This window comes from Hyposmocoma kahamanoa, unplaced genomic scaffold (assembly GCF_003589595.1).
Source record: "Hyposmocoma kahamanoa isolate Upper Pololo Valley unplaced genomic scaffold, ASM358959v1 79, whole genome shotgun sequence".
Classification (NCBI taxonomy): domain Eukaryota; kingdom Metazoa; phylum Arthropoda; class Insecta; order Lepidoptera; family Cosmopterigidae; genus Hyposmocoma; species Hyposmocoma kahamanoa.
In genome coordinates, this window is record NW_020653993.1 from 9,919,625 (window position 1) to 9,943,952 (window position 24,328).

The 24,328-nt window shown below is 36.9% G+C and overlaps 1 protein-coding gene across 5 annotated transcripts in view; it reads left to right on the forward strand.

Annotated features, from left to right (window-relative positions):
• Positions 1-24,328, forward strand: part of LOC113233693 — a 78,956-nt gene that overhangs the window by 44,119 nt on the left and 10,509 nt on the right. For 3 of the 5 annotated variants that reach the window (XM_026468873.1, XM_026468874.1, XM_026468876.1), the window contains exons 3-17: positions 227-330; positions 2,795-2,944; positions 4,225-4,351; positions 8,104-8,221; positions 10,332-10,449; positions 11,930-12,143; positions 13,817-13,946; positions 14,700-14,803; positions 16,559-16,579; positions 17,205-17,438; positions 18,064-18,158; positions 19,012-19,109; positions 19,570-19,657; positions 20,896-21,108; positions 23,543-23,695. In XM_026468873.1, coding sequence (XP_026324658.1) covers positions 227-330; positions 2,795-2,944; positions 4,225-4,351; positions 8,104-8,221; positions 10,332-10,449; positions 11,930-12,143; positions 13,817-13,946; positions 14,700-14,803; positions 16,559-16,579; positions 17,205-17,438; positions 18,064-18,158; positions 19,012-19,109; positions 19,570-19,657; positions 20,896-21,108; positions 23,543-23,695 — 1,967 coding nt within the window. The remainder of the gene's footprint in view (positions 1-226; positions 331-2,794; positions 2,945-4,224; positions 4,352-8,103; positions 8,222-10,331; positions 10,450-11,929; positions 12,144-13,816; positions 13,947-14,699; positions 14,804-16,558; positions 16,580-17,204; positions 17,439-18,063; positions 18,159-19,011; positions 19,110-19,569; positions 19,658-20,895; positions 21,109-23,542; positions 23,696-24,328) is intronic. The other 2 variants (XM_026468875.1, XM_026468877.1) reach the window with 2 other exon arrangements.

Genomic DNA, 24,328 nt, shown 5'->3' on the forward strand with positions numbered 1-24,328 from the left:
AAGAATCTTTTTTGTGGGGAATGGGGACACCATTTCATAGAAACCTATATCTGAAAGTGACCATATTATATTTTTTGCATATTTACAATCATGGTTGATAACAATTATAATACAAGGAAGATGACCTCTGGTAAATTTGTTTCACCAAGAGCGACTAACTACTATGGAGAGAGGACCATTTTCCAGACTTTGATACATCATAAACAATGTAAATTCCTTATTCCAGACTATCACGTGTGACATCGAAGCGACTCCTGCGTTCCAGCTGAAAGCCTTCAGCCAGCGTGGTGAGAAGGTCGAAGTATCGCATTACCGGGTTAACGTGAACAGGTATATATTTATATATTCAATATGGTACAATTACAGATACACTAGTTACATTTGCGACTGCTATCCACTTACAATTGCACAGCTTTGCAAAGAAAAAATAATTATATAATTATTGACAACTGATTAAAATAATACGAAAAATAATAATATCCTCTCCTTACTTTCTCAAACTCGTATCTCAAAAGATCAAAGTAACTCAAGTGCAAAAAATGCATTGTTTATACAAATTTGAAGGCTGATTTCACATTAAATTGCCTTCGTATTCACATACTGGCAACCTATTTTTAAAGTAATGGATCCAATTTAAAACCCCTGACAAGAAATTTAAAATAAATATAAATTTTTGCAATCTCCTGAATAATCACTCTTTATAAGATACGAGTTTGAGAAAGTAGGGCATCGATATGCAATAATGACTTTACTGGATGAATTATGAATAAATAATATGAAATAATGAAATAATACGAAAATGTTAATAATCTCAGTAGAGAGTACTAAAAAAAACCGACCTCAAAAGTACGTGGAATTACGTCTATTTGCTAAGTTTTATTGAAATATCCCCTAGTTCGCCACTATACTAAAACTAACTAACTAAACTATAATAAAAATCACTCTCTATCTATAAAATCTATAATAGTTCTCACTACTCAACGTATATTAAGAGAAAAACGCCTTGAATTGGAGAAATAGCAAAATTAACTATTAAAATAATTGCTCCTTAAGTAAAATTTAGGCGCTATTTGTGAAAATGAATGTTTATGCCCGATCAGCCACCCATAGAGGTGGATGATTTTCTTCAAAATTAAATGGGACCACTATGAAGGTACCCTCTTTCCAACAAAAAACGAATCATGAAAATCGGTTCAGAAATACCGGAGTTATCGCGTAACATACATACAAAAAAAAACATACAGTCGAATTGAGAACCTTCTCCTTTTTTTGAAGTCGGTTAAAAATTAAGTAAATTTTTAAATCATTGATAAAACTGCCTCCGTGGCCGAACGGTTACCATGCCGGACTGCCACGCAGAGGTCCCAGGTTCGATTCCCGGGCCGAGAGAAATAGTCCTACTAATAGGCCATACATGGCCTACAATTATTTCTCTCGTGAGTTTGGGTGTAATTTGTGGTTGTCTATGTGTGTGTCCATGGCACCCGCGACACAGGGTTTCCCTAGTGCGGGGCTATGTTGAGTGTGTGCGTTATTGATAAAAAAATAAAAAAGACATTACGTTTGTAATGTCTTTTTTGTAATGTCACAAATGCATTGAAAAAACTATTTTTTTTTAAAGTTATGACGATGTGGACGAGTATTTCCAAGATAAATTATGATTAATGTCTGTCCCGCTCCCTTTCCATGTTGCGATGCTTGTCAAGGTGCATGTATTTGTTAGTGTATAAGCACATATATATTCATAAGTATATTTTTGTAACGACGACACATGCAAAGCACTTATAAATAAATATGTTATGCAGTTAAGGCCGGAAAGGAAACACCCTCAACTCAGCAATTACTTGATAATCGGCTCATTCACTCACCGTTATCAATTCGTTCAGCCGGCGGTAAAATAGTAACGTCAACTGATTGCAATTAATTATTTTATGCACTTTTCACAGTAATTAGTCCGAAAATATAAGAGATGGATAAGATTAAAACGGATTCTAAATATCACGCGGCAAGTTCAAAGAGGACGAGGCGGTACGTCTTCACTGTCCAAGCAACTTACATAAAAAGCCCTTTGGGCTGTCAAACTGACGTGACATTTGCAAACAAAGAAACCCTGATCGAGACTAGTTAAAATGGTTCATAGGTAGCCTAGTAAATCGTTTATCTAATAGGTTATACGATGATAGCTGGCTCCAACAAATAAAGAAATAGTATAAAGTTTTTGATTCACTGTAGTTTTAAACCTCGTAAATGGCAATTTTTTTGCGATATCCCCCATTTCTCTGCGTGCAGAGGTTTTCCAACCAATCAACCAGTCGTCGACCACTAGGACATCCTATGTAGGCCTTTTCAGCTGGGCTGGCATTCTTTCAAAGCGTCCGACCCAACAACGGAGTCTTGCGGACTTGATTTAATACTTCGCTACCAAGTTTTTTTTTTATAATAGCAAGTGAACGGGACGAACAAGTCGTGCGCCTGATGATAAACCACGCGCCTATCCATAACAATTGCAGTGCCACTCAGAGCTTCCAATGGCAAAGATCTTAGGGGCACTGCCACTGCGCCCGTTACCCTGAGACATAAGTTGACAAGTCCCATGTGCCTGTAGTTCCACCAGCACCCTCACCTTTCAAAACGAAAGGCAGTAATGCTTACATTACTGCTTGACGGCAGAATAGTTAAGGTGGTAGTACTTCTCTGGATGAGCTCTTTCACAAAAGCTCTACTGCTACTATATTGGCGTGATTGTCTAGCATGTTTAAAAAGAAGTTAACACCCAATTTGTCCCCGTTTACAGGTTTCGTTCCCGCCTAAATGTAGTCTGCATAACGGAGAAGCTAACGGGCAACATCAAGTTCGACGGCTGGCCGGACGTGAAGGTGGTGCTGGCACCTGTCGGTGCTCTGAAGCCTAATGCCAACGAGAATAACCTTCAAACGCTGGTGAAGTATGTATGAGACCAGGGCCCTAAGTCTGCTAATTTTGTTAAAACCATTGGTCAATGTAATTCCATTGAGATACCCCTGAGAGTGTATCGCAAATTATGATAATATTTGTTATTCTGCCAAAACCTAGTTACAACGGCAGTTCAGTCTCAATCATCGAGTATATAACCAGAAATAGAGACGAAATGTCATTTAATTTGTTTGAAAACTATTCTGCCAAATCAAACTGCGCTTCGATTGACATTTCTTTTACAAAGAGATTAAGATACTTTTAGAAACGTTGGCAAGAACTCATAGTTTTTTCCAACTAAAATATTACATATGACGCTTCTCAAACGCTCTATTGTCTCCTGATTGGTTAAATTGGTCCAAAGGTATTATAACCGCGCCATAAACCTTTATAAAAAATAAATTGGTTAAAATATAAGCGGTACTTGGCCACTTCTATTCTATCTCTTTTGTTATTGATTAACAAAATACAGATTGAAATATTGATTGTGTTTCATTATTTCATTCATTCATATTCCTGCAATGGCATTTCAATTATATAATACAGGTTAATAGACATAAAATTTATAGTAGGTAGGTACATACACGTTATTGCCAAATATTGCTATTATTACATTTAATTTATTATTTAATATATTAATTTTAACTGCCTCATGTGAGGTGCCTGCCCTAATGTGAGTTTATTATCAATTATCACGCCCAAATCACTACTACTGTCGACCTCGTTTAATGTAACACTATTGATATTGTATACAAACCTAAATGGGTTGTCGTTACGAGAAATTGTTATATAGAAACACTTTGAGGGATTAAGAGACATATTGTTATCCATGCACGGTCCATGTCCCAAGTTGTGCATCATCAGCTTTCTCTGTAACTTTAACCAATTTCAAATTATCTGCATAGAGAAATGGAACAGAATGCTGTATAACGCCAGTGATGTCATTAATAAACATATTAAACAATACAGGTCCCAAATGCGATCCTTGAGGTATTCCAGAGTTGTTATTATTATTATATATTGTTACGTTATTTCTAAATATTGTTATATATATTGTTATTGCGAAATTCAAACACATAAATGATATTAATCAGACATTATTTTAATCGTAATTTTAGAAATATAATTAAGATGATCCCTTTCAAATATAATAAAAAAAAATCGAATCGTTAACGTAATTAAAAAACGACAATAATCAATGCAAGTACGAATTAAATTATAAATATTTATGCAATTGTATACTAAACTGTTCTATCATTCTTCATCTTCCAGTGACATTGTGGTAAGCGCGCTGCGCAACACATGCTTCGATTTCAACTTGTCACAGTACCCTACCTGTCCGCGCCTTAGAAGATATGTGGACACCTCTCACCGACTGCCGCTGCATTATGACTCACTCGTAAGTCTGTTGCTTAAGCTGAGTTTACCTTACGCGGATTTTTGTAACCATAGCATAATTTATGCTAATTGTGAAACGTACAAACGAGCCAAAAAAACATGTCGCGCGTGATATTTTATTGGGAATGACCAACAATTGTATAAGGAGAATTAAACCATTGTTAAACGACTGCACGAACTCTCGAACTAAATTAGTCGACAACTTCTTTTTCAACTTCCGTACTTTCCGTTAATCTGTCAATTATAATTTTGGTACCCCCAATGGACACCACGCTAACTTAAGTTTTGGACCTGTTCTGTTTTTTTGTTTTTTTATTGTTGTTTTCACAAAATTCGTTTTTTGTTTATATTTCGAATAGTGTTTTTTGTTTGTTTATTTTTTTTTTCACAAAATTCGGGGAGTATAACATTAATAAATATATATCGTCTGCTTAAAGGTAAAACCACATAAGTTATATTTTCCTCAAAAAAATCTCCAAACTATGTACCAGTTGTAAGAAATTCACCATTTTTCTGCAGATAAAACTGTTATTAAGTTTATAGCTTTTTTTATATTAAGTTTCACGTGTGGAAAGATGATTTTTCTTACCATAGCTATATAAATTAAAGACTTTTTCTGGAAAATGTCACTTATGTGGGTTTACCTTTAAACAGATGACATGGCTGTTTACAAATATAACAGAAAACGACCAAAAAAAGAAAGTTGGCGTAGGTAGTGTTAATTGGAAGTGTCGATTTCATAAACCATGTCGCAAAGGCGCTCTTGTTAGTTCTGAATCAAATTCTATTGTCTATGATACTCGCTACTGAGCTGAAAAACATTATAGTTCTGTACACAATGAGTATTGTAGTTATGTACACAGAACTATAATGACTAATGACTCTCAAAAAACAACTGTCTGTCTAGAATCGAATTGTATTGTTGCTTTGATCTATTCACATTATGTGTATAATTATATTACATACTGTCTATAATACATTACACAACATTAAAACATCTTTACAGTCACAACTTACTCCTACAGCTGTAATTATATTCACATTCGCTCATGCACTAAATGATAAATCAAACAGGTTATTTTAGATGCACTATTTACACTTTACTATGTATATTATTATTGTCAAAGTATAACTTTACGTATAGTCCTTATATTTTTGCTTTCAAATAATTTAATCCCTCTCGTTGGTCCTGACTGAAAACCAGCGCCTTAGGAAACTTTGGCACATGCTGAGTCAGCGCCGTTACACTGGTATGACAATCATGTTTTGTTTTTCTTTTTTAACCAACTTCAAAAAAGGAGGAGGTTCTCAATTCGACTGTATGTTCTTTTTTTTGTATGTATGTTACACGATAACTCCGGTATTTGTGAACCGATTTTCATGATTATTTTTTTGTTGGAAAGGGGTCCATAGTGGTCCTATTCCATTTTGAAGAAAATCATCCACCTCTAAGGGTTCACGCATGAAGATTCATTTTTATAAATACCGCCTAACTTTAATTTAGAAGCAATTATTTTAATGGTTGAGTTTGCTATTTCTCCAATTCAAGGCGTTTTTCCCTCAATATACTTTGAGTAGTGAGAACCGATTTTTATTACCTCCAGTGTCAAGTCCTGTATAGTGGCGAACTAGGGGATATTTCAATAAAACTTAGCAAATAGACGTAATTCCACGTACTTTTGAGGTCGGTTTTTTTTAGTACTCTGTACTGAGATTATTTCTTTTATGCTTAATCTGTATTTGTGTTATATCAGTGAATAAAGTGTTTATCTATCTATCTATCATATCGCACTGTTAATACAATAGTGTATTTTTACAAAAAGAGGACTTTCTCAGAATCGATGAAAAACGAACTACTCACTTCCCGCAAAATATCATTAAAATTTATGTATGTTATAGTTTACTACAGACACTTAAACGATTTCTCAAATATATTTAAAAATAAAATGGAAAAAATAATTTCATATTTTTGAATTAGGATTATTTTGGCCAGAACTAGCTCACATAAAGTGTGTCTCATTTTGAGTAAGCGGATATTTTTTGATTATTTTTTACAATATTCTAACGACGGTCTTTTTGACGGGTAGAGAATCAAATTTTACGTTCAGTAATGATATAACATTAAATTTCACATATTTTGAGTTACAACACTATTGTAATAACAGTGCGATATAGTATTGGTAAAAGGCGCGTATCTGCACCAACCCAAATTTCACAGGAGAGGGATTTAACGTTATCACTTTATTATTTCAATGGTTACAACTTTCATTTTTGCACAGTAAGCATTAATTTATGTTGTCTACGGACTGACAGCAATAGATTCCCGTAAATTACGCTAATTTGGTTGCCACGGCATTTACGCGCATTTGATTGGCCACTATACTCAACGATATGACGGTACTCAAACGGTAACTCTGCGGTCACCTGATTGGTTAAATGGGCCTAAAGGTCTTGCGACATAAACCTTTATAAAAAACATAATTGGTTAAAATATAAGCGATACATGGCCACTTCTATTTTATCTCTTTTGTTTTTTGTTAACAAAATGTACATTAAATATTGAATTTCATTATTTTATTTACTCGTAAAAACGTATTGTATGCAATCATTACATAAGTAGGTCTTAAAAAGACACTCTACTCTAAAAACTCTCATTATCCAACAATTGCATAAAATATGGATAAGCTTTAATTGTAGAGGCATAAATTTACACAATTACATTTTACATGTTGAACTTACAGCATCGAGTATATAACCAGAAATAGAGACGAAATGTCATTTAATTTGTTTGAAAAGTATTCTGCCAAATCATTACTGTGACAACTGCGCTCCGATTGGCCAGCCCGAATTCGAAACAATTGACGGGTGTCGATAATGGACGAAAATTGCAAAATTACGTATTTAATTACCGATTAAATCTGATTCCGTTTGTTTTGTAATTAGATGTTTTGTTGTTTTTCTGTTCCCACACCACCGAATGGAACAGCCGCCATTGTTAGAGATATTATCTTTATTACGATAAATACAGAATATTTTTGGAATATACGGAGACGTACACACAGGTCAGTTGTTGGCGCTGTACTATTTAAGTTTCTAATTTGTGATTTCAGCGCAAACGAGAGTTGATATTTAAGTTGTACAAGGCCCAATTGCCTGATAAATTGCCAGGGATGAAAGGCCCTTGTTTCGTCTCTATTTCTGGTTATGTACTCGATGATTTACAGGCACATGGGACTTTTCAACTTATGTCTCAGATTGACAGGCGCTATGGCAGTGCCTCTCAGATCTTTGAGATTTAAAGCTCTGAGTGGTACTGCAACCGTTATGAACAGGCGTGTCGCTTACCGTCAGGTGGACGACTTGTTCGTCCCGTCACTTAGTCTCATAAAAAAACGTAATTTGTTTCATGTATAGGAAATGAAACTATTTTTCCTGATTTAAATCGCGTACATTTGTATTTTCAAACAAGCCAATGGGGCCTTTATAGGTCAACCGCGATCGTGGGACCTGTAAACGATATGGCAACAAATATACACGATTTAAATCCGGAAAAATAGTTTCATTTCCTATGTGTAACAATCGTAAAGACATAAGAACTCGACTTGTTTCGTGTAATTCGTATTATTTTCATGACCATCATGTTATAAAAGCATTTCTGGCGTATAATCACATGTGGGTTTAATATGCCAAGGGCATAAACTTTACCTTTATCTTAGAGATCACTTTTACAACTAGAGATTAAACACATTCCAGCTTCAAGATCGCGAGCGGCAACTGTACACCGCCACTCCCACCTCGATGGGCAGCGCAGTACAACTCCTGGCTGACAAAAGACTTCTCGTCAAAATCGTCAGCGCTAAAGACCTTGGAGGTGAGATTTGAAACCTGCTTCTTAGAGTAATGATACTGTACTTTGTGGCCCAGAACTCAGTCACGCCGACAGCGTCACTACTAGCCGCCATTAAAGTCCCAAGCGTGCAGGTGTCAGGGCACGCAGGGTGCAATGTGAGGTGAAAAAAAAACAAGATTGTAAAATGTAACGTATGTGTATGATTTTAGTATTCAATTTCGCACGCACTGAATTACTTCTATCGGTCCTTAAGAGTCTATACTAACTCAACTCGAATTTAATATTATTCCCTTAGAATAATAACGCATAGAATGATAGTTTCAGATCAAACGAACTGTCACAACTGAGTCAAAAATCAAATTCATGTAGGCTAGTTTTAGTAGTAGGTTAATTTTCGGTTTTAGTGAATATTTATATAAAAATACAAGTTGAAACGCGTTACTTCCTTGTGGAATGTGATGTTAGTATCTATTTTATGTTTGTCTGACGTATTTTTACACTCATTTACCGCACATTTCGTCATTTTTAGCTAAAATTCTTGAGCTGTTCGAAGTGCTAGTTGACCTTAAGCACTGAAGGCCCGCCCGCTCGTGTAGGCCCTTTGGGCGCGCTTCAATTTGCCTCACTTAGCGTGTGCGGACTAGGTTTCTATGCGTTATTATTCTAAGATTATTCCGTACTAATATGGTTCATTCTGCTTGCGTCGATCAACAGGGACACTGGGTATTATTTCAGTATTTATTATTTTTCAAACGAAATTAATGCCTTTTGAAAAATATATATCGTATGGTATACGTGTTCTATTCAGTTCAGTTGATATAAAACAAATCGAGTAAAGTTAGATACTTGAATACAGCAGTTTTCTTGTAAAATTTCAAGGTAAGTTTCTGTTTTTTTTTCTATCGTGAAAATTTTTAGGAATTGTGTTTTCACACCGTATAGTAATCAGCGTAAACCCACTATTTTACTATAATTTTTTTCCAAACTGATTGATTCAACACTTGACTGTTATGCGGACTCAACACACAAGCGCGCGTTGTGCCCATTTTACGGTTACGTGGTCGTCCTTCCCAATCGACTATTCAACATTTGGTGCCAAATGCGAGTGGACCGGTTCAATAAACAATCAGCAAACACCCGTACATCAACGAAACGCAAAGTCTGCCGAAAACAGCGCCGCTGTTCATAAAAGTATTCAGGAGAACCCGAGGCAGTCTATTACGCGCGCTTCGTTGCGACATTAGAACACCCATTTTGATAATAAATTTGTGTAATTTGCACATGTTGCTCGACGCTGTAACTTGCAGCGATGATTTGTCTTTAGTGACTGAAAAATAAACAACAGATTTGACAAAAGCAGCCTCAACAACATGACCGCTATGAATTATAAAAATCTACCCGCCCTTGATGGAAAACCCCTTAGTGACTACACTACTGTATTAGGAAATACACCTGTAATGGTAGTTGTATTACAACTACTTAGTTAATAATAATATGTTACGTTTACGATAGCATAAGGCTTTTCAGGATCTTGAAAATTGACAAGTAAGAAATAGTGTTTCAAGAAAATTTTCCACGGCAGACTGGTGATTTTTTATTAGTCGGTGGGCAGATCACTCACAAGGTTGACCGATAACCTGGTGATAGTTCCAGGAATAAGCTGAATGCAAACAGTACAGTTGAAGCGATTTTTGGGTGGCCTAGTCCAGCAGTGGACTTCTTTCGGCTGAAAAGATAAAGATGACGAGTCACACAACTAGTACTTAGATAGTAATGTGACATTTAAAAAATAAAAATAATATAAAATACATTTATTTCGCCACAAAACATAAGAAACAAAACATTTAAAAACTGATAGAAAAAACAATTGAGTGATGCGGATAAGTCTCCAGCTGTTCGCTTGCTGTTCGCAAGCTAATACGCGGAGTGTGCACCAAGTAATAACCTACCTTAAGTAATAACTAGCAATAAGTTAAAATTAACGGCTGTCCGTGTAGTTATATATTTTTTTATTTATTTAACTGCTAGGAGTTTTAATTGGGGACCAGTTGTTACTCGATTTCTACAAAGGTAGTAAGCCATTGCTTACATCGTTTTTTAAAAGTACTAACAACGTATTGAAAAATTGCAGGCAAAACGGGATGCATTGCACCTTACTGCGTTGTGGAAATGGACGAGCCTCCTCAGAAGAACCAAACTGCGTTCAAGAAAGAAACCACCAGCCCGCAGTGGGAGGAACATTTCCTATTGTAAGTGATTTTATAATTTCGTAGCGGTAGAGTTTTTTATCACAGAGTTCGTACAGGGAACTACAGCCACCATACTTACTTCTGCCGCCAAGCAGTAATGTGAGTAATTCTGCGTTCCGGTTTTGAAGAGTAAGTACTAGTGAAACTACAGACAATTGTGACTTGTCAAATTTATGTTTTTTTTTTGTTATACCAAATGACGGGACGTGTTCAGTCATGCGCCTGATGGTAAGCGACACGCTCGTCCACGGCAGTACCACTCAGCACCTTAAGTCGCAAAGATCTGATTGCTACTGCCACTACGCCTGTCACCCTGAGACATAAGTGAATAAATCCCAAGTGCCTGTTATTTGTACCAATGTAGAAAACTAACTTTTCTATATTGCCTCGGGTTTGGGTGTTTGTGGTAACGTCATCGTTTCCAATTTCCACAACACAAGTGCTTTAGTTGTTTTTTTTATTTTTTTTTATTGTGACTCGGCAAAATGACTGCACCGCGCCTGATGGAAAGTGCGAATACAGTCCAGAGATGAGAGTAACGGATGGAAAACACAAATATCTTCACTCCGTCACTATCATTTTGCCGGTCTGGCCAAATGCTTCTTCACACTACGTTTGAAGGACCCGATGTTATAGAGGGGAGGGAATACATGCGCCGGGAGTTGGTTCCACAATTTGATGGTTCGGCATAAAAACGAATTGCCAAACTTTTTAGTGCGGGACGGTATTGAACTGACCGTCCAACTGTGGCAACGCAGTCCGGCACGGGTGGTCCGCTGATGGAAAGGAGAGGAAGGGATAAGGTTGAATAACTCTTCAGAGCACTCACCGTGGTACAGGCGATAGAATACGCTAAGAGACGCTATATCTCTGCGAAGCTGTAACGACTCCGCATGCTCAGTTACATGAGGATCGTTGACAACACGGAAGGCGTAGCGCTGCAGTCCATCTAGGGCATCGAGCAAGTACTTGGCAGAGCCGTCCCAAAGGTGCGAACAGTACTCCATGCTGCTTCGGACCTGAGCTTTATACAACAGGTATCGCAGCTCTGGAGTAAAAAATCGGTGCACCTTGTTCAAGATGCCAAGCTTGCGCGACGCGGTACAGATGACGCTCTCAATATAATCTTTGTTGCTCATGTCCTTCCGGATGCTCATCCCCAGTAGACTGAGCTTCTCCTGCAGCGTCAGCGTTGTACCCTGAAGATGGGGAAGTGGAAGGAATGGGGATTTTTTGGAGCTGAACGCGCATACTTGGGTTTTCTTGGCGTTGAACTCAAGTTACTTACTTAGTTACTTACTTTGGGATCGGAGCAACGTAATGCTCACATTGCTTATCATTACTTATCGGCAGAAATAGGTAAGGTGGCATTATCTCCCTGGACGTACTTTTTCACAGGAGCTCTACAGCTTTGATATGTATATTTAGATTTAAAACTCTGTGGCACTGAAAAAAAAGATCAATATTTTGTGGTTTCCAGCGACCTTTCCCCACAAACAGCCGAACTTCTTTTCGAAGTATACGACCGCACGGGACCACCGTCTCCCGGCGGGGGAACCTCACAGCACCGCTTCCTGGGCCTCGGGCTGGTGGGGATCGACGAACTGCTGGCCGCTCCTTCGCAGAGGCAGCAGATCGCGTTGCAGACCAGACCTATGGAAGAGCATGATGTTAGCGGCGTGCTAACTGTAGAGGTTAGTGTTTTGAGACCGCCATCTTGAATACCTCATCTTCGTGACACCCTCCACATAATATGATATATTAGAGATCAAAATCTTTGAAATTTACACGGGGTTATTTATAAAGTACTAACAACCTGAGTGGACTATATTCCTAATATCATAAACAACAACTTTCATCCATGACATTCTTATAAATATAAATGGTTCGTTCCATGGCTTAAGCCGGGTACTCACTGGCGAGCTGTAACTGTAACCGTTGCATGTTATGTAACCAAAAATCATAGTGTGTGCATGGTTCTTGCCGCGGCGAGCTTGCAGTGAGCCGTCTAATTGAAGACTGTTTCAAGCGTACACACTAGAACCTCGTTACTGCATCTGCAAGTTACAGTTACAGCTCCCTAATGAGTACCCGTCTTTAGTTGACATAGCGTCTGGCACGATATACTAAAAGACGTCGGTTCGAATCCGGCCGGATTGAAGAGATTTTTTCTGAGTGTTCGATCTTTGTATTAATAATTATAACGAACTAGTGGAGTAATTTCACAAATAATATGGAACATCTATTCAATACAGTTAATAAAAAAAAATAAGGAAACTTTCAGACGTCGAAACCGCTTGATTGGTTTACTTCAGCTACTTTCACAGTCTAATGACATACGGCATTTTGCTTTGGGGTAATGCCGCCGATATCAATAGAATCTTTGTCCTGCAGAAACGTGCGGTTAGGGCAATTTGCAATCTGGGCCCCAAAGTATCTTTGAGAGATAAGTTTAAGGAAATTAACATTCTTACACTAGCCTCACAGAACATTTATGAAAATGTAATTTATGTTAAAAGGAATAGTAATTTATTTATGAAAAATAGTGACAGACATAACATTAATACGAGGAATAAAATAAACTAGCTTTTCTTGATAGTCGTCTTCACAAAGTCAAAAAATCATTTAAGGGGCAATGTATACGCTTCTATAACAAGATTCCGGTTAATATACAAAATTTGCCTTTCACCAGGTTTAAAACTATAGTGAAATAAAAACTTTATACTAAAGGTTATTTATACAACTTCTGCGTACTTCGATGACAAAATCCGTGTTAGTAACCCTTTTAGCTCTTGGAGGTAGTCTCGATCTCTGATGTTTCAAATAAAAAGAAATATATATTGTAAATGTTGAATGTATACAAATGTTATTTACAAAGAGCAACCCCTAGAGTTTCTTGCTCATTCTTCTCAGGGGAGTCTGCCTTACGAATGAGCGGTAGAGTTTAACTATTGTGACGATTTCAAGTGTAATAATGCTTACCTATGATATAAAGATTATTTTGAATTTGAATTTAATAGCAACATCTCTAGCCAGGGCTTGGTTGCTAGAAAGTTACCTAACTGGATGACGAAATACTTTCATAGATTTCTCATAGATGGCGCTACGGCTAAAAAGTCGTTGGAAAGCCATATATAAAGATCCAATAACAAGCACATAGAAAGGTTTGTGAGGTCCGCTGGTTCATTCCGTGGCTTGGTTGGCCTAGCGACGGGCGCGGTTTGCTAGAAGATAGTTCGTATCTTTGTATTAATAATTTAAATAAAAATAATTAAATAGATCGCTCTAACCGGTGATAATTCTGTGCGGTAATAAAAGAAAGCGCTAGCGTAAATACCAAACTAAAGTTGATAATTCTCGATTCCAGTTCCTATTCATTGAAGGGCCGGACATTCCGGAGCTAGGCTCCCGGCCGGTGAAGATCAAGGAGAGTCTCCGGACTGTCTCACCGCAAGGTCTTCTCACTACCACCACCAAGACTATCTTTAAGCAAAACGGTAAATTTCCTATTTCTTAATTTCATATTGGACCAGGTTCGTAATTCTGACATAGGGAATCACCACATTCGTATCAAGGTTCTAGTGTGTACGCTTGAAACCCTCCCAGCGGAAGAGAAACTCGCAACGTCATTTTCGCTCTTATTGCACGGACTTACAACTTTTCCTGACCGACATAATGCAATTCCGTTAATTTATTGGCTAGTATTAATATTAACATGAGATACAACCCTCGGCGTCCTCAGGCTTTTGTTCTAAATGTTTTTTAAAAACAACGCATCTTTTTACAATCTCTCTCTCTCTCATCTGAGCGTTGTCCCGGTTGCGTCCTCAGCAGTGTTGCTGCGGAGCCCGGGGTCCGCTTTCCTGCTTTTTCTCCTCCACTTTGCACGGTCTTCGGCATCCTTAGTGGTGAGACCATTGGCACGCATATCACCCTTGGCGACGTCAAGCCAGCACTTCTTGGGTCTGCCCCTTCTACCGGGGCCCGGCGGAGGTGGCATCTTTTTACAATCCCATCACAATAATGTGTCGCATGACCTTTAATTTTAATTTTTTTCAAATTGAAATGGGACCAATACTGAGGTACCTTCTTTCCAACAAAAAAATAATCATCAAAATTATCAAACAGGTATCACGTAACATACATACAAAAAGTACAGTCGAATTGGGAGCCTCCTCTAGGCACTTTTTGACGTATGTGCTTTAAGGTCGCTGACCCTAGTATTGATGGTTATATATTGTGTTCCACAGGTCACAACAAGTCCCAACTGACAGAATCAGCACTAAGAGAGCTGGAACTAAGCCCAACAAGCGCCGCTAACAAATCTACGCTTATCATACATTCTGTACAGCGGGTAAGAATATAGCAATCTCCTTTTATTTGAGAATGTTGTTGGCATAAAACCTTTACCAAGTCTATTAAATACAATCAACGAATACACCCTAGAATGTTCCTTAATTATCAATTTGTCGCATAAAATATGACTTAGGGTCAAATCCCACTCAGCACAAATCAGCACGCTGCGACCTACGACACTTAAAGAAAGAAATCTTTTTTGTATTGTTAACCTTTAATATACATTCAGAAAAATACTTTGACAATTAATGCAAAATAAATTTGCAGTATAGCTCCTAAAGACTTAGTCCAGAGAAGTACTGCCACCTTACCTATTTCTGCCGCCAAGAAGTAATGTAAGAATTAAAATAAAATAGGTTTTATTTGACATGCATTTAATTCAAACATAAGAACAAAAAATTAATAAAAATAAATTCAATAAAAATAAAAAAGAAACATACAAAATAATAATAAAAAAAATAAAAGCAAGTCAAAAGGGTTCATGATGATTACATAGCCCTCGCTGTTATTCTATCATGGCCCGTCATAATATGGAACACCACTATTCAAATAATAATTTAAATGTTACATGTTACGTACAAAACAAAAATCTAAACTAAAATAACTGTAGACATTTAGGGGTCTAAGTGACTAAAATTTGACATAAGTAACAATGGACGAAGTAAGTTATCAATTTGACTAATAAATAAGTAATTTAAAAAGCATACCACCAAAAATAAACATCAAATAATAGTGGACAATTAGGCACTAAGTAAATAAAATTAGACACAAATGGGAATCCATATGAGTAATAAAAAGTTACTGCGTTTAGGTTTTGAAGGGTAATGGGTGCTGGAGAAATTACCGGCACATGGGACTTGTCAACTTATGTCTCAGGATGATGGGTGCAGTGGCACCTCAAATTGAGATTTAAAACCCTTGAGTGGCACTGCCAGTGCTATGGACAAGCGTGTCGCTTACCACCACGGTCACGACTTGTTCGTCTATTCACCTGCGTGCTGATTTTGATCCAAATCGGAAGCGAACCGGTCGGGTAGCCTCGAAATCAGATTCAGAGGTTTCTGAGCGAGAAGATGAACCTGATTCCTACTATATCTGTCTAATTTGTGAGTTAAATCAACTATTGTTCCGGTTAGAAATGTCAAAAGTTTCCGATCGGCCAGTTGTGAATCGCAATTATGCGCCTCGACTCGGAAGAAACGCAGTTTCTGACCGGGAGAGGCAATCAAAATCAAGCTGCTGGTAAAATAAAACAAATTGTTTTAGGACATTTTATTGAGAATAAAATCTTATGGACACTGAACATCTCTGTCGGCTCGCAGCCAACAAAGTTTTTTCTGAGTGCATAATCGTATACACTGTATATATGATTATTATACAAGCGACTGAGAGACGAAATGATCACATCTCCACGAGAACAACACCTCAAAGCGGTATTTCGCATGAAAAGACGAATGTCACGAGTAGAGCATAGTTTGCCCAAAACTTAATAAAAATTCTTTAGAAAAAATAATGTATTGTCCTCTGCCATTTTTTTTTTTGCAAAATTTCTTGCTGTTACTGTCTTGAGTTAAGTCAACAATCGCACAGTCGTTCAAAGGTTCGTGCTAATTTGGTCTATGTGTGACGCTAATTTAATCTAATTTGGTTTTAAACTAACAAAAAAATGTTTTTTTTTTCAACCCGTTTGCCGTGACGCATGATGATTTGGATGACAAACAAATACAAATTATTATACAAACTACAACTGTAGGAACCGAAAAAATGTATAAAGGTAAGTTGACATAGATAGCAAAGATGCCTGTTTCGTATTCCATAGCAAAATGTTACTTTATGGACTCATTCTACTGTTAAGAAAAATATAAAAATCTTACTAAATTCACATTTTCCATTCAGAATCGAATTTGCTAAAGAACTTCATATTGTTTTGATTTATTGAGCTATGTAAGTTGAAAGCTAAAAAGTATAACAGTCTGAAAATGAAACTATTTTTCCTGATTTAAATAGCGTATATTTGTTTTTTCAACCGTAACTACGGGACCTGTAAAGGTCCCGAAACGTTTTGGTTTGTTTAAAAAACAAATTTACGCGATTTAAATCCGGAAAAATAGTTTCATTTCCTATTTGTAACAATCGCGAAAACTTAAGAACTCGATTACAACAGACTGTTTGTTGTTTTATATATCATAAATTGTTTGTACACTTAAGTCGATGAGCCTTTAAAGTTTTATTTTAACCCTTTTTTAAACGCCGTGTATTACGCGCTAGAAATAGAGAAAAAGAACTAAATTCATTTTCAAAAAGTATCGCATTTAGCTAGCATGTTATATTGTTATTAGATAACCAAAAAAAGTTTTTTGTATGTCGTGTGTGCTAACAATTCCAACTGTCCCCGAAAGGTGGAAATGACAGAATCGGGAAAATTCATTGAAATAGAACGAGATAGCGCTGACAATGACTGTGCCATAGACAAGATAGATGAGGAGAATGAAATGGGTATGAACAAAGACAATAATAAAACGGCCACAGATAAAGAGAGAATGCCAGTAACATCGAGTCCAAATCAATCACCGGGTAAAACGGTGAGAATCAAAGAAAACGGGACTCAACCAAACGGGGATAAAGTTGGTCAGGTAAGGTTGCTGTATGATTATTTAGTTGTACTAATTAAGAAACTGTTAAAAGCACGATTTGAGTGAATGCTATTTGTGTGGCATGACTTTAGTTTTTAAGTATTATTCAAACCCAGGGGGTCTTCTTTCGTTCCCCATCCGACATCCGTCCCTGTGGTAATTATAGACCACCTCAAGTTGCTGTATTTTTTGCTTCTAGGTTAGAGTTCAGACACCAAAGTGACAGATATCGTATCACGTTCATAGAGAAAAAGATGCTTGAAGTTGCATGGAGAAATAAGTCGTATATGATTCATGGACTTATTTCAGAACGTTCCCATGAGTCATAATTATGACTCATTGGACAGGGAAATTATTAAAGCCCTGAGTGGCGCTGCAATTATTATGGACAGGCGTATAGCTTACCATTAGGCGCACGACATTATAAAAAAAAATATTTTTCCTTGATAAGAGCTGAAAGATTCTTATTGAAATGAAATTACAAATCAATGTACTGAGACTTGCAGTGTTTTGGTTTATTTATTTATTAGTTTTATTTTATTTGACACGATAGAGTAATTCTTTGGCAATAAGGCCATCCGTTGACGAATTAATATGTTAATAAATATACATTACTTGTTTTCAGCCCGGTGACATCGTAAACAATCAACAACAAGACGCGCCACCCGAACCCGCGCCGCGAAAAAAGAAAAGAGACTTCTTTGGAACCATTAAAAGAAGGTAAACGTTACATTTTTTATTTCCCACAACTATGAAAACACTGCCAGTCTTCTAGTTCTACAATTTAATACGGTAAGTTATTTCCCGGATAGAATGGATTGAAGCATGGAGTTAATAAGGTTTTGAAGATTCGGCAGGTGGAATAGCACTCGTGCGCGCCGGGCACTCAATATGTTTAAATACTTTGTACGAAATAGTAGCTGATGACGTCATCGGCGCGTATAAGTGTGCGTCCATCTTTATCACGAAAAATCATGGAACTGACATTTTGCCCAAGTGTAAATTCATTTAACAACTGACTTAGCTATTCACTGAATGTGGTATGGTTGTTTTTTGCGCAGATATTTTAATAAGGTTTTATATTACTTATATTAGTTATCCTTTTAAGGCAACGAGAAAAAAAGCGAGAAGGCAGAAACGAAGCAGATATCTCTTCGTCCTTATTTTTCGATCTTTTAATTTCTTCTTCATTATTGTCTATATTGTACAATATTTTATTATTTGGAAATAATTAGTACTTTTTTTTATAATATCAAGTGACGGTACGGACATTTCGTGCGCCTGATGGTAAACTGCACGCCTGTCCATGACAGTTGCAGTGCCATTCAGAGCTTTAACTCGCAAAGATCTGAGGGGCACTGCCACTGCGCCTGTAACCCTGAAACATAAGTTGACAGTACTTCCATGGACGAGCTCTCTCACAAGTAGCTCTACTGCTACTAAATATTTAAGTGTGATGAGAGCGCTGACATCGTAACTCGTTTTAGCAACCAATGCCTCGAATGTACCAAGCACAGCACTTTTTACACTTCTGTAGCAAAAGAGGATATTTGATATCCAGTATATCTTACAGGTTGGGTCGATCTCGCACTCGCGGCCAATCTTTGGATTATCCCGACAGTGAGTCGGAGAACCGCATAAGAAGCATTAGCGCTGAAAGAAATAGCCACGGTAAGCGTTATTATAGGACAGGTAATTGACTCAGTTTTGGTTAAGCGTGTCACCCACCATACTTATATCGAAAACAGGGACAGTAAAAGTTGGTTAAATAATAAAAAGTTTTTTTAATACAAAACAAATAACATTTTATTAAATTTAACCAACTTCTGCTGTCCCGAATATTTTCTTCCAATACAATACAATAAAATCATTATTATAAGAGATTTGAGTCTATCAGTTTGACCAACTTCGGCTGTCGCGATTTTTTTCGTCCGGTACAATGAAACCCTTCATGAAACAGTGTGAAATTTTTATGGACAACTCAATTTTGTCCAAAAAAATGCCCATACGAAAATTGTTTTCACAAAAAAAGACTTAATGGTTCCTAAGACAGTTTCCTTGTATCTTCTATGGTTCCGCATTTCCACATAATGTCACATTTACAAAAAAACGCCCTATATTATGTTCGCAGACAAAGCTCTGGCGATCCCAAATAGAAACGTGTATTCTGCCGGCGCGTCGCCTGCACAATCCGGGGATGAGTCAAGGACTTCTAGAAGGTATGTTTTACCAACATTCATGTTCCTATAGAAGATGTTTCTTAGGAAACCTCACCTTTCAGTGGTGGGTAGTGTAGCGGGATCATCGGTGTACACAAACAAATTCATTACCTAAATTTTGCCTGCTGGGGAAACTTCAAATCCATTTACATTTTTTATCAATAAACTTTCATTCCCAATCTTTTACTGTTTTGATAAAGCATTATCGTTGAATTTAAGAAAACCAAACTTCTTATGGAATCATTGCTCTTTCGAATACCTGTAATGTTATATTAAAAAAGAAATTATTTAATAAATATTTAGGTATTTATGAGTTCTTAGGTTTTAGCGATGGTTACACATAGGAAATGAAACTATTTTTCCGGATTTAAATCGCGTATATTTGTGACTCAACGGTCAGTCAAGCGTGACCATGGGACTTGTAAAGGGCCCGAAACGAAGGTTTGTTTGAAAAAACAAATATATGCGATTTAAATCCGGAAAAATAGTTTAATTTCCTATTTAGGTATTTTTTAATTATGGCATGGCAAGACTACATTATATATAATTAACTTTACAAAATGCCACAGCTATTTTAAAATTGCACAGGTTTAATACTAACTTATATATTTAATGCTTTTGATTAATTTAATAAAATAATGAGTAATGCTGTCTTGCCATAGCGTAATGTTATAAAGTATTGTGAAATATATTTATTTATATGGTAACACACGATAAAAACTAATCGAGTATTTTCTTTCTTTCCATTTGGCAACACTCACGCTGGGGGTAACGCACTCTGCAATATGGTAACACTTGTTTTGCGTACTAATGGTTCTTTTTACACAATCTTTCTCATTTACGCTTTTTTTATCAATTTCTTGTAAATATCATTCGCGTTAATTTACTATTGGGTTATTTTCCCATAATCTGATTTTTCTCTACAATATTATTTGTGTGTTATTGTTTATGTGATCATTAAAATTGTTTTTGTCCTAATGAACATTGTTTTTCGAACCACGTTCCGTTTCCAATGTTCCATTTCCATCTTCACGCTCCACAAAACCAAACTACATATAACTATATTTGTATTGGTTTCTCCTTTCAATCGTCCTTAACTGCACCTACACAAAAAACCTTGTGGCTAATTTGACCTCTATTCCGTTTACATAACTAAACCTATATATGAATGAAATATATATCTCTCTCTGCCCATCCAAAATCCCCACCAAAAACAAACCCAAAATTAACCAATAAAGGTCCTCTCTCAGTGAAGTGTCGGGCTTCAGCACCGCATCAGCGCGTACATTCATCCACGAAGCTTCAACGCTAGTCCTTGAGACAATTGAAGCTGGTATCAAGAAACACTACTTGGTGCCTTTGACGGTCGCCCAACGGTCAAGATGGCGACGGAAGGGCGTCAAGCTGCATATTTATAATGAGCATACTTTTATTGCTAAACATCTTAGCGGGTAAAGTATTCATCTGTCTATTATTTTTCATAATTTTTAATAATAAGATAACTGTAAGTGTTGATTGCTGGGTTGATTCGATTCGGGTGCTGTGAATAAAAATGGAAAGAAATCGATCGACAACTGAGTTATCGTAATGTTCTGAATCGACCCACAGGTCATCGACTTCTGTTGTACAAAGCAAAAGTACTAACCCCATGTGGAGTATTGCTCACATCTCTGGGCGGGAGTTCCCAAATACCAGCTTGACTCACTTGACTCCATCCAACGTTGGGCTGTTGTCGTCAATGTTCCCAAACTCATACACGGTTTGGAGTCCCTTAGTTTACGGAGAGACTTTGGCATTACGTTGTTTCCTTCCTCGAACCTGCAAGTAGTGGAATGATGCTTTGTGCGTTTCTAAAGCGTGTCAATAGAGCTCTTAAAAGCTGGCAACGCATAGGCCGCTCATCTGATGTCGCAGATTTCCATGGGCGGCGATGACCACCTCCCATCAAGTGGCTCGTCTGCTGGTTTGCCTCCAAAATAAAGAGACTTTACATAAAAAAGAAGACTGGTAATAGTTTACTATTATGTAATCCAGGAAATTTGATTATGACGTCATCAGCACGGTTATTACCGATATTGCGGTTTGCAGGGCGCTATCAAATGGGCGTTTAGCACATCGAGTATATAACCAGAAATAGAGAAGAAATGTCATTTAATTTGTTTGAAAACTATTCTGCCATATCATTACGGTGACAATTGCGCTCCGATTGGCTAGCCCGAGTTCGAAATAATTGACGGATGTCGTCTATGGGTATCGTCAATTGTTTCACTTCAAGTCGACCAGTTAACTTGAGCTTTGCTATAATGAACAAAAATTGCAAAATTACATATTTAATTACCCATGAAATGTAACTTTGTTTGTTTTGTAATTAGATGTTTTACTGTTTTTCCTACACCACCGAATAGAACAGCACGGCATTGTTAGAGATATTATCTTTATTATAATAAATACAGAATATTTTTTGGAATATACGGAGACGTATACACAGGTCAGTAGTTGGCCTGTCTATATTTCAGTGCAAACGAGAGTTGATATTAATAAGAGCTGTATCGCTAATGTGTTACCAGGAACATATGGCCCTTATTTCGTCTCTATTTCTGGTTATATACTCGATGAGCACAGCGAAATCGCTTTCATAACAACCAAGTTTTATGGTATTACAATACTTATAATATTATAATATGCATTATGCATCGAATGCTTAATGCATATCATTTTCTTGAGTTTATTATATATTATTCGTGATCGATATCTAAGAAAGCAAGGATTGCATTTGGGTAATTTTCCGAAAAATTTGGTAGTGGAAATTTTTTCGGAAATATTTCTGAAAAATTGTATAAATATAATTCGAAGGCTCATAGTTCTACGTTTAAATATATCCCTTGAAGTTTTTTTTAACGTGACTTCCAAAATAATATTGTGTTGCTAAAAACAAGTTAGAACAAAACGAGATTTAAAATGATTGGTCAACAGCAGATAAAAAATAATTACTTATAGGTAAAAAAATCTTTACAATGGCTCCATTGACTTACATGGACTTTTATTTGAATTATATGGACGTCGGGTCCGCGCTAAAAAGTGTCCGCACTTGTAAGGCGCTAAAATCGTATACAGAGCGCGACACTCCGCTTTAGTCTTCATTTGTTCTACGGACAGCGCGATACTGCGATGACATAACAATTTAAATTTCGAATAGGTTGACTTGGGACATTTTTTTCGTGGTTTTTGTATTAGACCCGTCGTCCATTTATTTGTAAGTCAATGAATGGCTCCATCGTTTTCGCTCAGTAATCTCCATATGTTGACAGGTGTAAACTGTCATATATGGAAACTTAGAATAAAAACGCATAGAATTATAGTTTCAAATCAAACGAACTGTCACAAGTGAGGCAAGAATCAAATTCATGTAGGCTAGTTTTAGTAGTAGGTTAATTTTCGGTTTTAGTGAATATTTATATAAAAATACAAGTTGAAACGCGTTACTTCCTTGTGGAATGTGATGTTAGTATCTATTTCATGTTTGTCTGACGTATTTTTACACCCATTTACCGCACATTTCGCCATTTTTAGCTAAAATTCTGGAGCTGTTCGCGGTGCAAGTTGACCTTGAGCACTGAAGGCCCGCCCGCTCGTGTAGGCCTTTTGGGAGCGCTTCAATTTGCCTCACTTAGCATGTGCGGGCTAGGTTTCTATGCGTTATTATACTAAGTATGGAAAAATATTTTTCTGAAATTTATGAATTTTTCAAAATGAAATTTTTTTACCCAATTGACCCAACACTATCCATATAGAAAGGATCGAATTCAAAGTATCAGGATTTGCTAAGATACTTGTAAGACACTCAATGACATTAATATTATATACAAAAAGCATATTGTTTTACAGTGGCACTGTCTGTGAGGTATGCCAGAAGACGATAGCGCGACGGCTCGGCAAGCAAGGATACGAGTGCCGCGACTGTCAGCTCAAATGCCACAAACACTGCCACATCCGGGTGCCCAGCACCTGTCCTCAATCCACTGTGCCCAATATGGAGCTGTGAGTAATATCATTATAAGTTTTTACATAATCTATTAAAGAATGAGAGACGGAGGATGTGCTTAAAAAGACCAGGTTAAAAGTTCCAGACTTGGAGTAAAGAATGAAAAGACGAATGCGTATAGGGGAAGAGATTGAAGTATGCAAGCATATTGCAAGCATTTGACGACTTCCGTTGTCGAGTGGCTTGCACTAGTGACGAAAGAGACTCAGTCTTTTAAGGCCTTTTAAAAAACCTCGACTTATTTTCAACGCCTCACGACTAGTCTACTCTTTAACCCTCAAGTCTTGAGTCATAAGACTAAAACTGAAGACTAATTCGAGTCGAAGTCTTTTAACCCTAGGAGGCTTAAAAGACCTGTAGGACTAAAACAACTAAAATGACTGGCGCCTCATAGCCTCGGGAGTCGCGAGTCATGGAGCCGTATGGCGTGCTTTTATTTCTACCCACAAGGTACTTATTTTACGATTTTTATTAAAAGTAAATAAACATGATTATTTACTACATACTATTTACGCCATTTTTATGTATAAACTTCGGGTTTAATAAGTCCTTTGCAAATAACTCGAGTCGTTTAAGTCTTTTAAGTCTTTCAAGTCTTTCAAGTCTTTCAAGTCTTTCAAGTCTTTCAA